Below are 20179 nucleotides of genomic sequence, written 5' to 3'. Positions count from 1 at the left end.
ATACTATAAAAATGTGTGCATGTCTAAACTTATTTAAAATATGTCATACACATTGTAATATTTAAGTGTCAGTTTTAATAGAGAAATGTGGCCTGCCTTTTACTTAGCCTGTATTAGCCCTCCTAATATACACCGTCTCCATCCTAGTATGCATGAGCTCTCCCAGCAGGGGCTTTCTCGTGGAATAGGAAACCAAGACACATGAGCAACTGTGTTAGTCAAAGCTCTCTACAGGAACAGAACCAATAGGGTGAATACATATTAAAAGCATATTTATTCAGTTGACTTACACTGTTGGTCTGGGTGTGCAACAATGGCCGTATTTACCCTGAAGAGGCTGGTAACTTGGGAATACTCAGTCCATAAGGTTGGATGCCTCCTCAACAGTCTCCATGGCCTGGGGGATTTCTAGAGAACCTTCAATCTTCAGTCTACATTGGAAGGTGGTGCTGGATAGTTTTATGTCAACATGAGCTAAAGTCATCTGACAGAAGGGAAACAAGAAAATGCCTCCATAAAATCAGGTTGTAGGCAAGCCTGTAGGGCCATGAATAAATTAGTGATTGATCCCAACCTATTGGAGGTGGTGTTATTCCTGGGCTGGTGGTCCTGGGTTCTATAAGAAAACAGGCTGAGCAAGCCATACATAGCAAGGCATTAATCAGCATTCCTCCATGGCCTCTGCATCAGCTCCTGCCCTTAGGTTCTGGTACTTGATTGAGTTGCTGTCCTGACTTCGTTTGATAATGAATTGTGATGTGGAAGCACCTTTTTCTCCCCAAGTTGCTTTGGTCATGGTGTTTCACTGTAGCCATAGTAACCCTTCCTAGGACAAAGGATAAAGAAACTGGTTTCCGATGTCCATGAAGGATGGTAGCAGAGATGGAGGCAACAATGTAGATGACCTCACAAAAAAAAGAAAAATAAACTTGCCAGGCAGAAGCTAAATAGCAGACAAGCAAAAGCAAAAGCTTTGACCTTGAAGTCTTATCCCCAGTGTTACTTTCTATCCTGTCAAGTTTTATCACTGTAAATATTACAATATATTTAATATTTTATATATAGTATATTTATATGTACAGTATAAATATATATGTATATATTATAGTGATTATATATTATACATAATTTTCTCAAATATTAACCCTGAATGTAGTTTCCCCTATTTCCCCTCCCCCATGTCTCTCCTTCCCCAACCTCCTCTCCTCCAGATCCAACCTCCCACCTTCCCTCAAAGAAGAAGAGACTTCCCAGGGATATCACCCAAACCCAGCATAACACCCTATGATAAGACCAGGCACACGACATCACATCAAGGCTGGATGAGATAACCCAGTAGGAGGAAAAAGGTCCCAGGAGAAGGCAAAAGAGTTGGAGACAGCCCCTGCTCCCACTGTTAGGAATCCCACAAGAACACTAAGCTACTCGGTCATAATAAACATGCAGAGGTCCTAGGTCAGACCCCTACAGGCTCCCTGACCTCCGTGAGTCCCCGTGAGTCCAAGTCAGTTGGTTCACTGTAATCTTACCCAGAATTCTTCTGGATATCTACAGAATTCCCTACCCTGATTCTCTTAAGATGTCCCATTATAATAGACTTGGGTAATTTTTACTGACACTCCATCATCAAAATTTCCCATAGTATTTAAATTACTTTCCATTCATATATTCTTTCTGTAATTGTATTTCATCAGTTTACATACAGCTCTGTTAATTCCTATAGTTATAATGAGAGTACAACTGGTACAGACATAGGAAAAACTACTGGATTTTTTTCTTATGTGCATTTGCATGTGATATATACACATGGGTATTTGCAAACTCACCAATATATCTAGTCTGGCTAGCCAGCTTGCCCTGTTGGATCTGTGGTCTCCATCTTCAAAGCACTGGAATTACACTTTGCTGTTGCACTTTTCCCCACAATCACACGGGTTCTGGAGATCTATACTTTTGTCCACAAATTTGAGCAGCTTTATCTATTGAGCCATCCCCTGGGCCCCTTGTGGCTTTTTGCAAGCATAGAAGGGATATGTCTTCGTTATGTGATAAAATATCATGGGGAACCCAATTTAAGGAAGAGAAAGTTTATATCAGCTCACAGTTCAAGAGTACAGTCCATCATGATGGGAAATCAAAGCCGCAGGTGCTTGAGGCAGCTGGTCACACTGTGTCCATGGTCAGGAAGCAGAGAGTAAAGATGCTTATCTCCACTGGCTTTTTCCTTCTTAAGGAGTCTAGGACCCAAGCCCAAGAAATAGTCCTGCCAACATTCAGTCTGGGTCTTTCCTCCTCAGTTAAACCTACTCTAGAAAGTCTCTCGTGAGCATGCCCAGAGGCTAAACAATTCTAAATCTTGTCAGGTTAACAACGGATATTAGTCGTTGCAGCTTAACATCACAAAGCTGGTTCGTAGAGAAATTTGAACCTGAATGGTGGAGTGGTGAAGTTCTCTAGCTCTCAGCCACTAAGCTGCACACTCCTCTTGAAGAGATGGCTGGCTATGGCAACAAGAACGTTTCAAGCACTCAGAATGCTTAGCAAGAGAGTTGCACGTTTGAAGCCAGCCTGGGTTATGAAGTCAGACATTCCCTGAAAAACCATTTCACTTGTTTACATGCTTCTCTAATGATTTTGAGTAGACACAGAACTATATGATAAACATGGCACGATCTGCTAAGCACCAAAATATACTTGAAAGTTTTAAAGGAGAACAAATAATGGAAAAATACTTTTATTCTACCAGTAACAGCCACTGTGTATGCGGTAGACTTAAGCATTCATGTTTTGAGTAGTCAGACTTGACTTCAAAAGTATGTATCATTGTGCCCCACATCACCACAGGATGTGGGTATACATTCATTACTGGCACCTATTCAAATCAGTGGTGCCATGTTCACATGAGAGGCCTCATTTTATAAGCCATATTATCCCTCCCTCAAGCTTTACAGAAGTGAGGAATGTATCCTTCTACTAGAAGTAAATACAGAAAAGCAGCCACTACTAATAATAGCAATAGGCAGAAACCGAGAGCAGTGGATTCCAGAGCGAGTTATTCATTTAGAGGCTGGAAGGTTTCTTATTGACCCCAGACTGGGCTCCATCTGAAAGTCCTGCTTTAACAAAGACATTTAAAATCTTAATAATGTCAACAGTATTTTTGCTTCATAGTTAGCCACGAAAGGCTGGTTTGTTCTCAGCTAAAAGACCATTCCAGATGGAACCTGAAAACAGCACTTTTCAATAGAGTCGTTTGAGAAAAGTTGAAAAACAGGGCCTTTTCTAAGGGTTGAAACAGGATAGTGTGAAAACATAAGTGTCTGACAGACTAGTAACATCACCATCTCAAGGTTTCTAGGGACCTCAGGGCATCATGACTCCTGGAATTGAGAAAGCAAGCAAGAGGTGCACCGAGAAGACCCTGTGACAGAACTGTGACCCTAGGTCAAGAGACAACGCCAGGCTACAGAGTCACAGATCGACAAGCCAGGAATAAATACCCTTATTTCTACCTACTCTTCATATTCCCTATGGTCACCTTTGACCGAACCTATCCAGAAACTGCAGAAAGGCGTTCACGAGAAGGACAATCAGGGGGCATCCAGAATGCCAGCTTTTCAGGCAGGCAAATTACACATCATACATTAGAAGGACGAAGGCTTTCATTGGCACATGATAAACTACAAGTGAAATGACAGAGTCTTAAAGAACGAATTCCAGAAGTCAGCTAGTCTCACGTCTTTGATTGTTATTCCTAGAAGATGAGATGAACACCTAACTATGTAAGATAAACCAATGGGTCATAAAAGGTCTTTGTTATTCTTTTATACACCCCTTTCCTATAAAGTCCTTAACTTACATGGAACCCACAATAATTTTAATCTTTTCACATCTCCTGCTAGTCAGTGTAAATTTATGGTGGGTGGAGTTGGACTGGATAACTGTGATATTCCAAATCCTGCAGAACACACTCTTGCTGTTGCTGACACCAGAGCACAGTGAGATGGCATAATATATTCATAGCAAATTGAATGTTCTTCTCACTTAAAAGTACTAAGTCAATCTAGCTGTGTGGCCCAAGTGGCCCACACTTGTCATCCAAGACCTCAGAGGGCTGAGGCAGGAAGACCAGTAGTTTAAGATCAATCTGGGTATATATAGAAATTCCGTCTCAAGGGAAGAAGAGGTAAAAAGGAAAGTTGGGGTTGGGGAGAAGCTGGGAAAGAAAGGATGAAAAAGAAGAGTGAAAGGAAAGACTAAGCCGTGTGTCAGAAAGGCCTAAGCAGCACATTCAGTCAGGCATCAACCAGGAAAAATACCAGTAGGAGATACAGACATGTGTCGAAGTATTTATTGTAAGTGGTTACTTCCAATGACTATGGGGGCAAGCCTAAAATCTACAGAGGAGACTGCCTCTATAACAAACTGGAACCTGTTAAAGTTAATATTTAAAATCAGTGGCACCCAATCTGGCTTGTCGTTATGGCCCGACATTTTCCCAACTAGGCAAGGCCTGAGGCCATGAGCGGCGACTGGAGCTTGTTGCTGTTTGGCTCAGGCCTCTGGCTCAGGCAAGCCAGAAGCACCGGCCCTGCCACCCACAAGACACCGCCAGAGTGGGAGATGGCTCTGCCAATCTCCCACGCTGTCTCCACAAAGCTGGGCTAAGCCCAGACCATCCCACCATCCACGCAGGACCCAGTAGAAATGAGACTCTAATGCTTAAAGATTATCCAAGGCTTTATATGTTTGGTGATGCTCAATTAACAAGATGCCCACTTAGAGATGTGTCCCAATATCTAACCTTATGATATAAGATGTTAACCAGATTGCTCTTGTTACATGTGTGGTCTTTCATGGCTCCTACATCTCTCGTTCTCCCTATCTCCTTCTCTTCCTCTCCTTACTCCTCCCTCAGGAACCCATAGACATAAACTAAAGCTATTGTCTAGCAGGCATCCTTAACCTTCTGATGTTGTAATATGACAGTCATCTAAAAATATGTTGGGCTGCATTCAGAACTATCTTGGGACACTTAAAGTCCCCAGGACTCAGGTCTGGCATGCTTAGCCCAGTCCAATGGTTTTGTTTGTTTGTTTGTTTGTTTGTTTTTGGTTATTGTTTTGATGGTGTTTTTGCTTTTCTTTCCTTTTAAAATACACTTTTAATATTTTTAAATTAAGTGTTTATGTATGTGTCTGAGTGCAGGTGCCCATAGATTCCAGAAATATTGACTTCCCTGGAACTGGAGTTATAGGTGATTATGACCTACCTAGTGGGTCCTGGAAACAAAATTGGGGTAGAGTTTAAGAGTAGTCTACACTCTTAACCATTGAACCATCTGTCCAGCCCATTTCTGATTTTCATTAGGAAAGCCTTGGTCTCACACTTAAGGTACTGAAATGTATTAAATCAGGCCAACCCAGACGATCTAGAACAATCCTTTTGATTATGGGTTTTAGACACATCTACAAAATGTCTTCACAACTTAACAACTAGGTTAGTGTCTGAATAATGGGACTGTAGCCAAGGCAAGATGGCACATGAGTTGGCCATCAAGCCATCTATGTTCTACTACTTACATCTTCAAAGTTCGTTTGCTTCTGAGGAGATCAATCACAAAACCTTTGATGCTGTGCTCTACCATCAAGCTATAGCTCCAGCCTCCACACAATTGTTGGTTTTAAGTTTAGGCGGTGAGACGGCTCCAGCTGTAAACGCACTGGCAAACTGAGTTGAATCCTTGGAACCCATGTGATGAAAGATGAGAATAGACTCCCACAAGCAGTCCTGGGATCTCCATATATGCACGTTAGTATGCAAGGACACTCAGGGATTACACTAAAGAATTAAATGTAAGATTTATACCTATTAAATTTTATTGTAAGGGACAGTGTAGCTCAGTAGGAGAGAAGGTCCTTACTACTCAAGGGTTTGGGTTCAGTCCTCTAACCCCACAAAACAAAGCAAAAAACAAACAATTCACTGTGACCATTTTGAACTATAAGTTCAAACTCTTGATTACACAAACTAATTCATTGCCGTATAATCTTTTACCCAATCTCTTGTTGCAGCAGTCAGTGGGACAGGGCCAAATTTAGAGCCAAAAACTCACAGTAGTCCACTATAAATCTCCAGAATAATATTTACCAGATCAGCCAGATAGAATTCTAAATGTGATGAAGTTGTGAAGATTTTATTTGCTAAAATACGTGAACGGCATGCATGTCTTTGTGAAGCTGCCTTAATAAGCATTTATAGATAGAAAGTGGGCAAACATCTGCTCATGATCCCCCTCCCAGCCCACACTGGAAGCTGGTATCAGCTGATGCCAATTTTTTTAATTAAATTTATTTATTTATTCCCTTTACAATCCAATATCAGCCCTTCCTCTCCTCCTTGTACCCCTTCATGCAAATTCTTCCACCATTCTGCCTTCCCTTTCTTAAGGAAAGCTCCCCTCTGGGTGTCAACACCTCTACACACACACACACACACACACACACACACACACACACACACACACACACACCAAGTCAATGCAGGACTAGGTGTATCCTCTCCCACTAAGGCCAGACAAGGCTGTCCATTTAGGGGTGTGGGATTCACAGGCAGGCAAGCAGGCAACAGACTCAGGGCAGCCCCTGCTGTTGTTTGGGGGACCCGCATAAAGACCAAGCTGCTCCTCTGCTACATATGTGCAGGGGGCCTAGGTTCAGCCCGTGCTCAGTCTTTGGTTGGTGATTCGGTCTCTGGAAGCTCCCAAGGGTCCAGATTAGTTGACTCTGTCGGTCTTCCTGTGGAGTTCTTGTCTTCTTCGGGTCTCTCAATCTTTCTCCCATCTCTTCTGTAAGATTTCTTGAGCTCCTCGAGTTCTTTGTGCTTTTAATTTTTGAGATTTTAATTTTATCAATTCTCTCTTCTCTTTCCTCCTCCCAAGCCTTCTCTTTCAGATTCATGACCTCTTTTTAAAACTTTAAGTGGCAGCATTGTTGTTGATGGTGGTGGTGGTGGTAGTGATGGTGGTGGTGGTGTTAGTGGTGTGTGTGTGTGTGTTACCTAAACATAACCTGCTCAGTCTACATAACATTACTTGTATACATTTTCAGGGCTGATCAGTTGGTATTAGATAAACAGTTGGTGAGTTGTTCCCTGGGGAAGACTATTTCTTTGGCTCTCAGCACACCTTAGTAGCCTGCTGTTCTCTATGTGAGGTTGAGGTCTCTCGGCTTTCCCCCTTTCATGTTAGCATGTCTATTGGTGTCATTCTTGTTTGATGATGTTTAGACAGTCATGCTGATGAGACTCTGTTTGTTTGGGTAGGGTCTCAGGTATCCCAGGCTGGCCTAGAACTTCCTATGAAGCAATAATGAGAGAGTGATCTTGACCTTTCCGTCCTCCTGCCTTCACCTCCTGAGTGGCATTACAGATGTGGGATGCCACTCCCAGCTTCCAAGCTCTCCTTGTTTGTGAAAAGATAAGAAGAGTTGTGTGGAAAAATATGAGGCATTGTTAGGATCCAGGAAGGTGATGGTTGTGCTAAATCAGGATGTCAATGAACCCCAAAGTTGGAAGATCCCAAGTCATGTTTTTAAATCATCCGTGCCACAGATGACCAAAGAAGCTATTTTAATCCCTGGAATACATCAGCCTCTTTTTTTGTTCTGTGAAATCTTAAGTCTGCAATCTCAGATTCATTTCATAAAGGGAATATTCTTTTAGAACAACTCAAAAAGATATCACATTTCACTGTGTGTCAATGAGTTCAAGGTGATACCAGGAGACAGGGAGGGTCACTGGAGACCAGGAGGTTGATGGGATTTCAAGAAGTCATAGACAGATATAACATGCCTTTTCACTCAGAAAAAAAAAAAAAGCCAGCACATAGAATACCAGGTACCCAGACACATACCACCACACACAGGCAGGTACAGATACACACATAGAGACAGGCACATTGGCCTCTTGGAGAGACAGGCCTACAGACACATGTAGACAGGTTATCATCAGAGGCAGAGGATCTCTGGCCTCTGATAACAGGGCCAAATGTATATTAAATTCACACTAACATGACATTCTGCCAGCAATAGTTACGTAACAGATTATATCATTGCTAAGTTTTGGATTCTGCAGACATTTGATGTCAGCCACTTTGTGATAAGTTGTACCCCATCCCTCCCAGGTCTATCATTAGGCAATTGACCCATGCCAGATAACTATCACAGCACCAGGTTGTCTATACATAAACTGGCCCTTGTGACTTTGTATTCCCCATAACTATATATACCATGAAAGCACTACTTGGGCATCAGGAGTTAAGAAAGAGAAAGGCGTTGAGCTAAGATCTCTAATAAAAATTTGAACTTCCCAAGCTATAGAAATGAAGTAATAGCATAGGGTTAGACATGATTACAGGTTCACTGTAAACTTGCTGAATTTTGATTTATTCGGTCTATACTCTAACATTTCTGTGCATGAAATATCATCTTGGCAATGAGATATAGGTGTTCTGAATAAGTGCTTTTCCCCAGGCCTCTGAGTATACGAAAAAAAAGAGAAACAAAACTTAGCCTAACTCGTCTCAAAATGCTTCTATTCTAGAAATGTAAACGATCAACATCAAGCTGAAGTCTCTAGAACATGCATATGGTTCTCCACACTTCGAAAACAGCAATGACTCATCTTCAATCTTGCCAATTGTTCTTTAACCCAGAGCTTCTCACATATAACAAAGAGTAGTTTCATCCCCATTACTTGAAAGCAAGATGTGTTCCTGGCACTATGTCTGCCAAATACTCAGAGTGAATAAATCCTTGAATAAATAATTGAGTTAAATTGTAACAACTTGTCTCTGTGCAGAGTTAGTATATGGTGTCAGAACTGAATTCAAACTCAGAATTTCTTTGAAGTGTACTATGTTATAGGTGACACACAAAAGTAACAAAGCCTTGGGCTTCTAGAGCACACTTGAGTGATGTTGAGTGATGTTGAACATGACGCTCTCACTGCCATTACTTGTTTGAAAATGGCACAAGCATTTTCCCCCAGAGTACCTTAATACTGTGACTTCAACAGGTAATTCTTCTGAGATAAAATTAAATCTAAAAAAGTAATTAACCTTATTAAATTGTTATCTGGGCAAATCAATAGCCAGTGTGAGTGCTAGCAAGGTGGAGCCTGGACCTGCAGACTCCTGTGTTTTTTCCTGACTCCCATGGGATTAATCAGAATTCATTTTAGTTATCTAGTGTCAGCCACTGCCACATCCTTTATTGGAGGAGAGTATTTTACAACTTTTATAACTATAGTTTGGACATTCCTCTTTTTTTTCTTGTTTTTGGAACCTAAAATAGCTAGGCTAAGCTTATCTTTTGCATTCCATTTTATTGACTTGTTGAATAGTTGCAACAGACACTGACAAGCACCAGACAAACACTCCTTTAATGAAGAACATGTCCCCAATTGCAGACAGTCTTCGGTATCCCGTCCCAAATGGGACAGTATTCCCAGACAGACAGCTGCTTGAAGATGGATGCCCCTTGGGAGTCACTGCCAATTGCCATCAGACCAGGAGTAGAAAGCCCTGACCATCTTGCTTTACTTGGAACAGTCCTGAGACAACAATTGCTCCAAGGTTCCCTGTTGGGTATCCAAAAAGTATTTTATCAAATCTGCCTCAGGGTCTTCCTCTGTCCAATCCAACTTGTTCCAGATGAGGGTCCAGAGACACTTCACGGTGAAGAGAGAGGCTGACAGTGAAGAATAATGTCTCTCTCGGATCACTCACTAGAAAGACTTCTTTTCCCTCTTAATGTCAAAGGATCACCTCAAAAACTATGTCTCAGGTCGAAGTGGTGTTGACTAAAAGTCATGTATGTCTTTTCCAGAAAGGGATGAATCACTCTTATGTCTCTCTGGGAAGGGTGAGAAGGAAACACCCAGCTTAAGGGAAGTTGGTCTCAGGGTTCTCAGTTCTTCTCCTCCTCCAGATGATTAATTCCAAGCTTCCACACTGAGGACCTTAGAGAAAAAAAGCACTTCTTAAACGCAACTGTCACCATCTGCTTTCCAGGGCACTCAACAGGCACACATTACTATCTTTTCTACTCTTTGCCGAAAGCCTTTTTCAGGTCAACATGGTTACACATAAATGAATTTATCCCATTCTTGTAAAGTGGTGGCTAATTCAGTCTGGATACTCCTCCTGTTATAGATGCCTAGACATGAGGCCCACAAAGTTTCAAAACTTGTGTCTTTCATAGGAACAGTGACTACACTAGCTCTTAATGTAGCCTAGAATTGACTGCCAGCTGAGTGACCTTGGTCAGGCTACCTGACTTCTCTGTGTCCACAACACCTCAGCACTAACAGAGAATGGTATCAGTCTTTCTTACAGTCAGCAGGGAAAAAAATAATAAATATAAGCACTGAGAACTGTCTAGCATTAATTACTTTATAAATATTAACGCCTATTAACGCCTGCTATTATATATTGGTTTGGTTCTTATTTATTTTATAAAATATATTTCTTTTAGCTAAATTAAGAGTTTTAGATAGTAAATTATATTTCAAGCCAGAATCCTGATTTCAGTCACGCTTGAAGAGAGTGAGTATTTTATTTCTACAGTTCACACTGTCTACTGCTTCCTCCAGTACCCGTGGGGGTCTTGCTGTTTGATGACAATGACCAGTAGACAATCAAGTATATTATTGCAGTAGTATTGTTCTTACTTAAGTGTGTCTGAGTTAATCGTATCTGCTAAACCCTGTGCTGAGTCATTCTTTCTTGGATGCAATGTTATTTTTAGCAACAGATCATTATTCTCCTCCTTTGACAGTATTCTGTCTTCTTGGCACACATAAGGGTGAATGTGAAGAGTTCTCCTGATGTGAATCCTGAAAAGTCAGAGGCTGAAGCTGATCTATATTAAATGCAACTGCAGTCAGTGGGAAGGACACAGCAGTCAGCATTAGACAGCTTTGCTGCTGTAGGAAAGAACCTTCTGTTTTTATCTCCATCACTTTGTGAATATACCTGACTCATGGTCAGACTCAAAGACTCCTGGCTTACCCATCAGTTCCCTCATTCTCAGTGATTATTTTCATAATTCATGATGTAAATGTAACTTGAGATTTGATATAATTTATTACCTTCTTTATGTTTTCTAGGTAACTTTAAAAGTATTTACTGATAATCTGAAGGTTAGGAATTTAGAGACTGAGGTTAACGATAAAAAAGGAAGAATGCAGTAAAAGGCAAAGGAAAGAACAGAGCAAAGTGTTTGGGGAGAAGATGGAGCTTTGATGTGAGACACAGGATGAAGGCAGTACAGGCCAGGAATCAGCACAGGCATATCAAAGGAGATAGGTACACCTATGTGTCTTTACAAAGGATACATTTACATGTATGTGACTCTTGAACATACTTATTTAGGAAAGTTGGCAATTTAAGGGTCAGCAGTATAAGCCAAAGATAACCTGTGTTTTCATCATTCGTGGAAAGGTTACCTGGGTCCAGGAACTACCAAACACAGGGAGGTTTGCCAACCATACTGCTAGCTTATAATCTCAAAAAGCAAACCTTGTAGAAGTGGATGACTGGGCCATCTAGCTATCTAACAAAGTCAGAGCACTGGGCTGGAGACCTAGAGAGACAGAAGAAAACTGTAGTCCCTCCTGCCTTTCGCAGGTAGTCTGTGCTCTGATGTGGGTGTGCCTATTGCTAAAGGGAGAGTGAGTATCTCAGTTTCCTAGCACTGTCATAACAAAGCGCCATAGAGTGAACGACTTAAACAACAGAAGTAATGTTTTCTTGTAGCTCAGTAGACCCAAATTCGAAAACCAAGGTACTGGCAGATTTGGTGTCATTTGAAGGCTTCTGTCCCTGGTTTATAGTAGGTCATTATCTGACTAATTCCTTGTAAGCCAATATGATGGGCTAGCATTTTGGCAAACATAGAGCCAAAATAAGTATAACTAAGACATGAAAAATGGATCTTCATTCCTGCAGCAGGCTAGGACATAATAGGAGATATTCCCAAAGCAGAATAAAGCAAAAAAAAATACAAAAATTTTATTACAGAGACTGTGCATATTCTTTGAAGGGTAGGTCCATTCCTTAGCATGCTCAGTTTAAAGAGTCAATTTAAGAAAGAAAGATAATAGACACATTTGGAGATGTGCTTAGCTCAAGGTTAACAAATGTATTTTAAAAGATTAAAGTGGTGGACGGAAATGCCTCAAGGCATATGCAGCTTGCACCACGGTTTTAACCGATTATAAAGGACAGAACACTCTAGGCTCTGATAGAAGATTCTGCCCTAGAAGTTCCTGCTGCACCGAAAGTCCCACACTCTGACATGTCTCTTCTCTGTACCTATGCACCCTGGAGTCTCTTCCACTTCTCATTAGAACACCAGGCATACTGAGCTGGGAACTTCCCTGATGACGCATCTGAGTCACCTCTTCAAAGACCTTCTCTCCAAATGAAGGTGCATTGGGCAAGGAAGTTGACACTAATTACCTAAGACATATATTAATAAAAATAAGGAAGAGGAAGTCACAAATGTCAAAAACCTCTCTACACATTATTATCTCTGACACAGGTTGAAATATAAAATTTGTTTAGTTTAGTTACTACGTGTTCCAAAGTCACTGTCATCTTAAGCAGACTTCTGGTATACCTAATTCTCTCTTTTTTGAATTTTCAATTTTTATTTTAAATTTTGTGAATGAGCGTTTTGCCTATATATATATGTCTGTGCACCGTGTGTGTGCTTGCTGCTCCTGGAGGTCAGAATAGGGTGTCACAGAACTAGATTTATAGTCCTGAGACACCTACTCTTCACTCTAGTTTGTAAACCTCATCCCCAATATTTTGTTCTAATCAGTGTGACAGAAACTAGAGTCAACTGAGAAGACAGGAGGGAGGGAGGGAGAGACAGAGCGAGAAAGAGAGAGAGAGAGAGAGAGAGAGAGAGAGAGAGAGAGAGAGAGAGAGAGAGAGAGATATCTTTGGTCTTTTTGGTCTTTGTATAGGTCTGGCTCTTCTGGAGTTCACTATGTAGATCAGGCTGGCCGCAAACTCCCAGAAATCTGCCTGTCTTTGCCTTCTGAGTGCTAGAATTAAAGGCACACGTCAAAGGACCCAGAAGACTCAGGTTCAATTCCCAGCACCTACATAGTGACTCACAACAATCTTTAACTCCTGTTCTAAAGGACCTGACACCCTCTTCTGACTTCTGCAGACACAAAGTGTACGCATACAGTCACACACACGGGCAAAATAGCTATCTACAGAAAATAAAAACAAATAAAACCTAAAACAAAAGAAGGCTAAATATGGCCCTGGGAATGAGTCAGCAAATAACAGTCTGCCATGGTTTCTGATTCAAGTTCCTGCCCTGACTTTTCTCAGTCATAGACTATAACTTGTAAACTGAAATAAATCTTTTCCTCCTCCAAGTTGTCAGAGTATTTTTGTCACAGCAGCAAAATGAAAGTATAAGACACTTTTCATAAGAAAGGCTGGTTTGTAAGCGGAGCAGTACAGGCACCTACAGGTTGACCATTGAGAGAAGGCTGCTGGTACAGAGTGGAAAAGTAGTAAAAGACTAAGAGATTAAGCAGAGCCCTTTATCCAGTGTTTCTCGTCACTGTCAGAGGAAGAATTAAATACAAAGTAAGGAATTGGTGATGAGGGGAGAAAGGGGGTCATTGGTTACAGAAAAAAGGCAGCAGCAGCAACTGTAGGGTATAGGCCTGAGACACAGCTCCATGCTACAGCTGCCTACAGTAGCCTGAGCTCTTTGCAGAGCCATCCTCTCCAGTAAGGCTGGGATTCTTGACTTCAAAACAGAAAGAACTTTGGCATGAATAAGTATGATGCAGAGTTAGAGTTTAATGCAAAGATATAAAACTAAGCAAGGGAGAGAGAGGCTCTGAAAAAGGAGATGACACACCTACTGTGTGAGTGTGAGCTTCTCAAGAAGGAGGAGTCACACTGGGTGTCTTTACAGTAGCCACCAAAGGTGGCTTCTAAAGTTACATCTCAAAGAGCTGTTAAAAAACTTTTTTCTTTTCAATCAATGAGTTCACAGTTGGGTTCCAGGAGTGCGTTGGATGGGATTATAACTGATAAAGTAAAATTCGAGCTCACCGGTGTCATACAGGAAGGTAGAATATTGTCACTGTAAATATAAATTAGTAATTTTGTTTGTTAGATTCCCAGAAAATGTCTCAGTAATGAACAAGAGAAGCCATATTTGAAGGTCATATGTGCTCAGACATTAGGAACAGTTCATTGCTATTTTAACATTCTTATTTGAAATATCTATATATTAAAAGAATTTTGTCTCTATGTAGGACATAGCAAATGTTAATTGTGCTTTAAATTTTTGTTGTTGTTGTTGTTCTCTATAGACACGCTGTCCTGAAACTTACTCTGTAGACCAGGCTGGCCTGAATCAGAGACCCACCTGCCTCGGCCTCCAAAGTCCTTGGATGTAAGGTGTGTGCCACCATGCCCAATTACTCTAATTCTTGATTCTCAGCTGCTGAAAACTTAAACCAGACTACAGAATAAGGGTCTCTTTTCAAACCTTTCTATATCCCCTTATGTTCCACTGTCTTTCTGTCCTAGCTCAAAAACATATCCTCAAGAGGGGCTATGGGTTTCTCTAGAGTCACACCATTTATGATTTTAGGTAGCTAGTCCTTATGGGCAAGCTTCAATAATGAAGAAAATTACTAAGGAGTTAAAAGATGTATGTGTGTTTGGGGGGGGGGGGGGAGAGACAAGAAATTCAACGACTGGGTCGTGGTTTTCCAAAAATAAGGTATACACACACACACACACACACACACACACACACACTTACTTTACCATCCTCCTAGGAGATTTTTGGATGTGTCATTATGTCAGATGCATGACGGGAACAATTCTGCAAGGTTGATGATATAGACAGGGATGTCACTATTTCATTATAACAAAGCAGGAGAGTGAACAGTTGTCTTGGTGTACCATGTTGGGTAGTACTCAGGGCCCCACCCCCACCCTGTTGTTTTTCCCATGTGTCTGGCTAGCCTATCTCAACTCAAATTCAGAATGCCTCCTGAAATCATTTCCTTACTGTGCTTTCCTCAAATTTGGAAACCTTCAAATCATAAGAACAAAATTAAAGCATCAACAAGATAATTTTATCTGGAAATTGAATCCTACTATAGTAAGAAAAATATGTAGTTCAATATGTTTGGGAGAGCAAAATAATAATAATAAAAGCAACAGCCCCCGGGGAGGAATATAGCCAATCTTCCAGAATGTATGTTCATGTTCATGCTTTGAAAGCATGCTAATGTCAACAATTGCTATTCCACATATTAGTCAGTTTTTGACCTAATTATTTTTTGTCCTTTTAATCATGAGTATAGATAAGATATAACTCAAAGCAGAAATTAGATGCTAAAATGTCTGGTGTTTCTGAATTGATTGAATAACTTGAAGCATTCAAAATAATGTTAAATTTACTTTTTGGGGTTTTTTTTTTCTATTTTTTTTTTCTAAATAGACAACTCTTGTTATCTTGTCTGGGAGAAGAAAAGAGCCACTTAAAGTTCATTGTGATCTTGTTAATGAGGCTTCAAGTCACAAATGCCTTTCCTTTGAAAAGGCTTCAGGCTCTATTTTCCTAATCAGGTTCCACTGTGTGCTGTAGTAGACTTGGAGGCAGAGGGAGAGAGAGCTCACACAGAGACAGACAGACAGACAGACAGACAGACAGACAGGGGAGAGAGAGAAGAGAGTTGAAGGGTGGAGAATTAGGAGTCTGACTAATTAGTTTTCCTTATCAAGAAACCAAGTAATAGTGTTTATAAAAAAAATTTTAGTGTTACATGAATGTTAGAAAAATATTGTTCCTTTTTTTCTTGAGTCTCATAAAATTGATGCCAAGTCCCCACCTAAACTAGGCAAGTTATTATTGATAGTTCATGTATTCTTCCTCTTCTCAAGCATGTTTTAAGAAATGGCAGATGCATTTACACAGAGAAAACTTTTCAAGAAGATTGCCTCTTCAGCTCCTATGCCTATTGTGGTCATCCTGGAGATACCTGCTGCCCATGTCCTTGTGGAACCTCAGGGCTCTAAGTACATGGACCAAGTGACACTGATAAGAGAGGCGTTGACAGCCAGGGCTAGAACACAGAGCCTAAGATCCTACCTCTGTCCAGGGTGTACCAGGAGCCCCCTCACCTTCTGCTTACAGCAACCCAGATCATTTTCTTAGGCTGAGAACGCCTCTCCTTCGATTGGGAACATCGCTTTCCTCTACCTTCCAGGCCCCTGAGCCAGGAATAGTACCAAACATTCTACTTGAAATGCAAATACTTTAAAAAGTAATAAATAAATAAGTAGCAAAATTCAAAACAAAATGCTAGCACAGCGTCAGCACAATGTTTCTTAAAATTTAAAAACAGAAATAACATTGTTTTTTGTTTGTTTGTTTTTGTCCCTATATAGTCAAAAAGCCAGCCAAGAAAAGTATCACAGATAAAGGAGATGAGTTATTTAAAATGGGCAACAAGATTCTCCAGGAGTCTAAAAGCCAAAAACAAAGAACAGAGTAAGTATCTGGTGCCTTCAGCCAAGTTAATTTCCAAGTGAAAAGAAGACAATCTGAAAATCTAGTTTATTATTGAAACAATAGATATAGATATATAGATATGCTTATCTTGTTCATCAGCTTTTGCTTTCAGAAGGATTCCATGATTATTTAAAGATTCTCAGAATTGTTAGTCTTAACAAGCAAAAGGATTGTATATGAGATTGGAGTCCCTTCCCATGAAGCAAAATTCAGACGAGTCACTGATAGGGCCATTCAGCAAAATCTGTTTTATTCTAATTTATGATAAATTTCAGATGAAATAAAATGATTGATGTTTTAGCATGCTTTCTCCCTGAGTATTTGCATAGGCCCATGGCTTTCAAGGCACTTTTATATATATGATGCTGTTTTGTTCAAGAGGAGTCTTTTGAGGTGAGTGGTACTTCACTTTTATGGATAAAGCACTGGCAGGGAGGCTTAGAAGATGACAGTCCCTGGAATGCCTGCCACTTGAACACAAGAATCTGAGTTTGAATCCAGAGCACGTATATAAAAGCCAGGCATGGTGTCACCTGTCACCCTAGCACTGGAGGTGGGGACAAGAAAATCCCCAAGGTTCTTTGCTATCTGTCTAGCTAAGTGTTTCTAAGAGCCCAGCAAGAGACCTTGAATCAAAAGAATATTGTGGAGGATAAACAAAAGAAGATATCCAAGGTCAACATCTGGTCTCAATATGCACAGATGTTTATGTACATATACATATACAATATGAGAGAGAGAGAGAGAGAGAGAGAGAGAGAGAGAGAGAGAGAGAGCACTTTCCCCATTAATAATTTACTTATTCACTTTATATCCTGATCACGGCCCCCCCTCTCCTCCCTATTCCACCTCACAGGGCCTCTCTCCCAGTCTGAGTCTCTCCAAGACAGTCCCCCTCTAAGTACCAACCCACCCTAGAACCTAAAGTCACTGTAGGAGTAGACACATCCTCTCCCACTGAGGCCAGACAAGGCACCCCAGTTAGGAGAACAGGATCCACAGAGAGTCAGGGTAAGCCCCTACTCCAGTTGTTGGGTGACCCGCATGAAGGCCAAGCTACATATGTGCGGGGGCACCTAGGTCCAGTCCATGTATACTCTTTGGTTGGTGGTTCAGTCTCTGGGAGCCCCCATACATGCAGGTTAGTTGACTCTGTTGGTCTTCTTGTGGAATCCCTCTCCTCTTTGATTCCCTCAATCTTTCTCCCAACTCTTCCATAAGACTTCCTGAACTCCATCTAAAATCTGGCTGTGGGTTTCTGCATCTATTTTGGTCAGTTGCTAGGTGGAGCCTCTCAGAGGAGTTATACTAAGCTTCTATCTGTAAACATAACATAGTATTATTAATCGTGTCTGGGATTGGTTCTTGTTCATGGAATGATGGGTCTTAAGTTGGGGCAGTCACTGGTTGGCTGTTCCCTCAGTCTCTGCTCCATCTTTGTCCCTGCACTTCTTATTAGCAGGACCAATTTGGGGTCAAAGAGTTTGTGGGTGGATTGCTGTCCTTATCTCTCCAGTAGGAGTCCTACTTGGCTACAGGAGATGGCCACTTCAGTCTCCATATCCCCCACTGTTGTAGTAATTATTTAAAAATAGCCCATGGGTGAAGCCAACTGTCTAGGATGCGGTGGCTCTGCCTAGCTCAACCACGTGGCCAGAGGCCACTTGGGTGCCACAGCTAGAAATGTCTAACCAGAGACACCAGCTCTGCCACCCACAAGATGCCAGCATGGGAGATGGCTCTGCCAATCAGTGGTGTAACCCAATGCCCAACCTAGATATACCAACTACCTTTGACTGCTACAGACAAGTGGACATCAGCCTCCATGGTTCCCCTCTCTCATTCTCCATCTCCCCTTAGAACCTCCTCTTCCTTCTCCTCTTCCTCGCCTCATTCCTCCTTTTCCTCTCTTTACTTCTCCCACCTTAGCTCCTCCTACACCCCACTACTAGGTGTCTAAGCTACAGTCACTCTCACAGACTTCCTGGAGCCTCCCTCATCTCAGGTCTCTGGCACAACCTGGAGATGTTCCCCAATCCCCACTCACCACTGATTACCATTCACTCTCCCTGCCTTACTCCCCTGCTCTCCCGACACCCCTTTCCTCTCTCCATCCCTTCTCTCACCCAGTTCTCTTCCTCTATCAATCTCTGATGACTATTTTATTTCCCCTTCTGAATGAGATTCAAGCATCCTTCCTTGGATATTCCTTGTTACTCAGCTTCTTTGGGTCTCTGGATGGTAGCATGGTTATCCTGTACTGTGTGACTGATATCCACTTATCAGTGAGTACATACCATTCATGTCCTTTTGCATCTAGGTTACCTCAGTCAGGATGATAATTCATGCATTTGCCTGAAAATTTCATGATGTCCTTGGTTTTTAATAGCTGAGTGGTATTCCACTGCATAAATGAATCAAATTCTCTTTACCCATTTTTCAGTTGTTTTTTCAGTTGTTTTTTCAGTTGTTTTTTTCAGTTGTTTCCAGTTTCTGGCTGTTACAAATAAAGCTGCTATGTACATAGTTGAGGGAGTATCCTTGTGGGATCTTCAAGTATCTTTTGGGTATATTCCCAGGAGTGGTGTAGCTGGGTCTTGAGATAGAACTATTCCCAATTTTCTGAGATATTCCAGAGTGATTGTACAAGTTTGCACTCCCACCAGCAATGGAGGAATGTTCCCCTCATTTCACATTCGCACCAGCATGAGCTGTCACTTGAGTTTTTGATCCTAGCCATTCTGAGAGGTGTAAGGTGGAATCTCAGAATTGTTTTAATTCGAATTTCCCTGATGACTAAAGATATTGAAGATTTCTTTAAATGCTTCTCAGCCATTTGAGATTCCTCTGTTGTGAATTCTTTGTTTAGCTCTGCACCCTATTTTTAATTGGCTTATTTGGTTAGTTGGTATCTAATTTCTTGAGTTCCTTGTATATTTTGGATACTAGCCCTCTGTCAGATGTAGGGTTGGTGAAGATCTTTTCCCATTCTGTAGGCTGCCCTTTTGCCCTATTGACAGTATCCTTTGCCTTATCAGTTTCATGAGGTCCCATTTAAAAGTATAACGTTCCACCCCTGCTCCCTAAAGTCTCATGTTCATCTCATAATGAAAATTTCATTTAACTCATTGTTACAATTCTCCAAAGTCATTAACTGCTCAAAAGACCAAACTCCAGTCTCGTCTGAAACTCAACAAAAACTCTTAGCCACGAGCCACTATAAAACACAAAAACCAAACTGCATGTTCACAATATACAATAGCGTGGTATAAATACTTTATTCCAAGAGAGAGAAATGGAGGCATCTCATGAAAAAACTCAGATCAAAGCAAAGCTGACACCCAACGGAGCAAGCAACAAATCCTGCATCCAGTGTTCCATCCAGCATTCAGGGATTGTGGTTGAGAGATGTGAGCTCAGAGGGATTGGGCAGTCCCCCCTTTCCAGCCTTGCCACCTGAGCAGAGGAACTCCTTTGAGTTGGCTGTACTTCATGCCAGCTTTCCCCAGTGGACATTCCACATTCATAGCATCTCCTAT

The 20179-nt window shown here is 41.3% G+C and overlaps 1 protein-coding gene across 3 annotated transcripts in view; it reads left to right on the top strand.

Annotated features, from left to right (window-relative positions):
* The window catches only part of Sel1l2 (SEL1L2 adaptor subunit of SYVN1 ubiquitin ligase), a 124885-nt gene that overhangs the window by 59563 nt on the left and 45143 nt on the right, over positions 1-20179 (top strand). For all 3 annotated transcript variants that reach the window (XM_034495413.1, XM_034495411.1, XM_076929847.1), the window contains one exon: positions 16517-16619. In XM_034495413.1, the coding sequence (XP_034351304.1) occupies positions 16570-16619 (50 nt within the window). In that variant the 5' untranslated portion in view covers positions 16517-16569. The remainder of the gene's footprint in view (positions 1-16516; positions 16620-20179) is intronic.

This window comes from Arvicanthis niloticus, chromosome 2 (assembly GCF_011762505.2).
Source record: "Arvicanthis niloticus isolate mArvNil1 chromosome 2, mArvNil1.pat.X, whole genome shotgun sequence".
In the NCBI taxonomy this organism is placed as follows: Eukaryota; Metazoa; Chordata; class Mammalia; order Rodentia; family Muridae; genus Arvicanthis; species Arvicanthis niloticus.
This window is presented reverse-complemented; position numbering and strand designations above follow the sequence as displayed.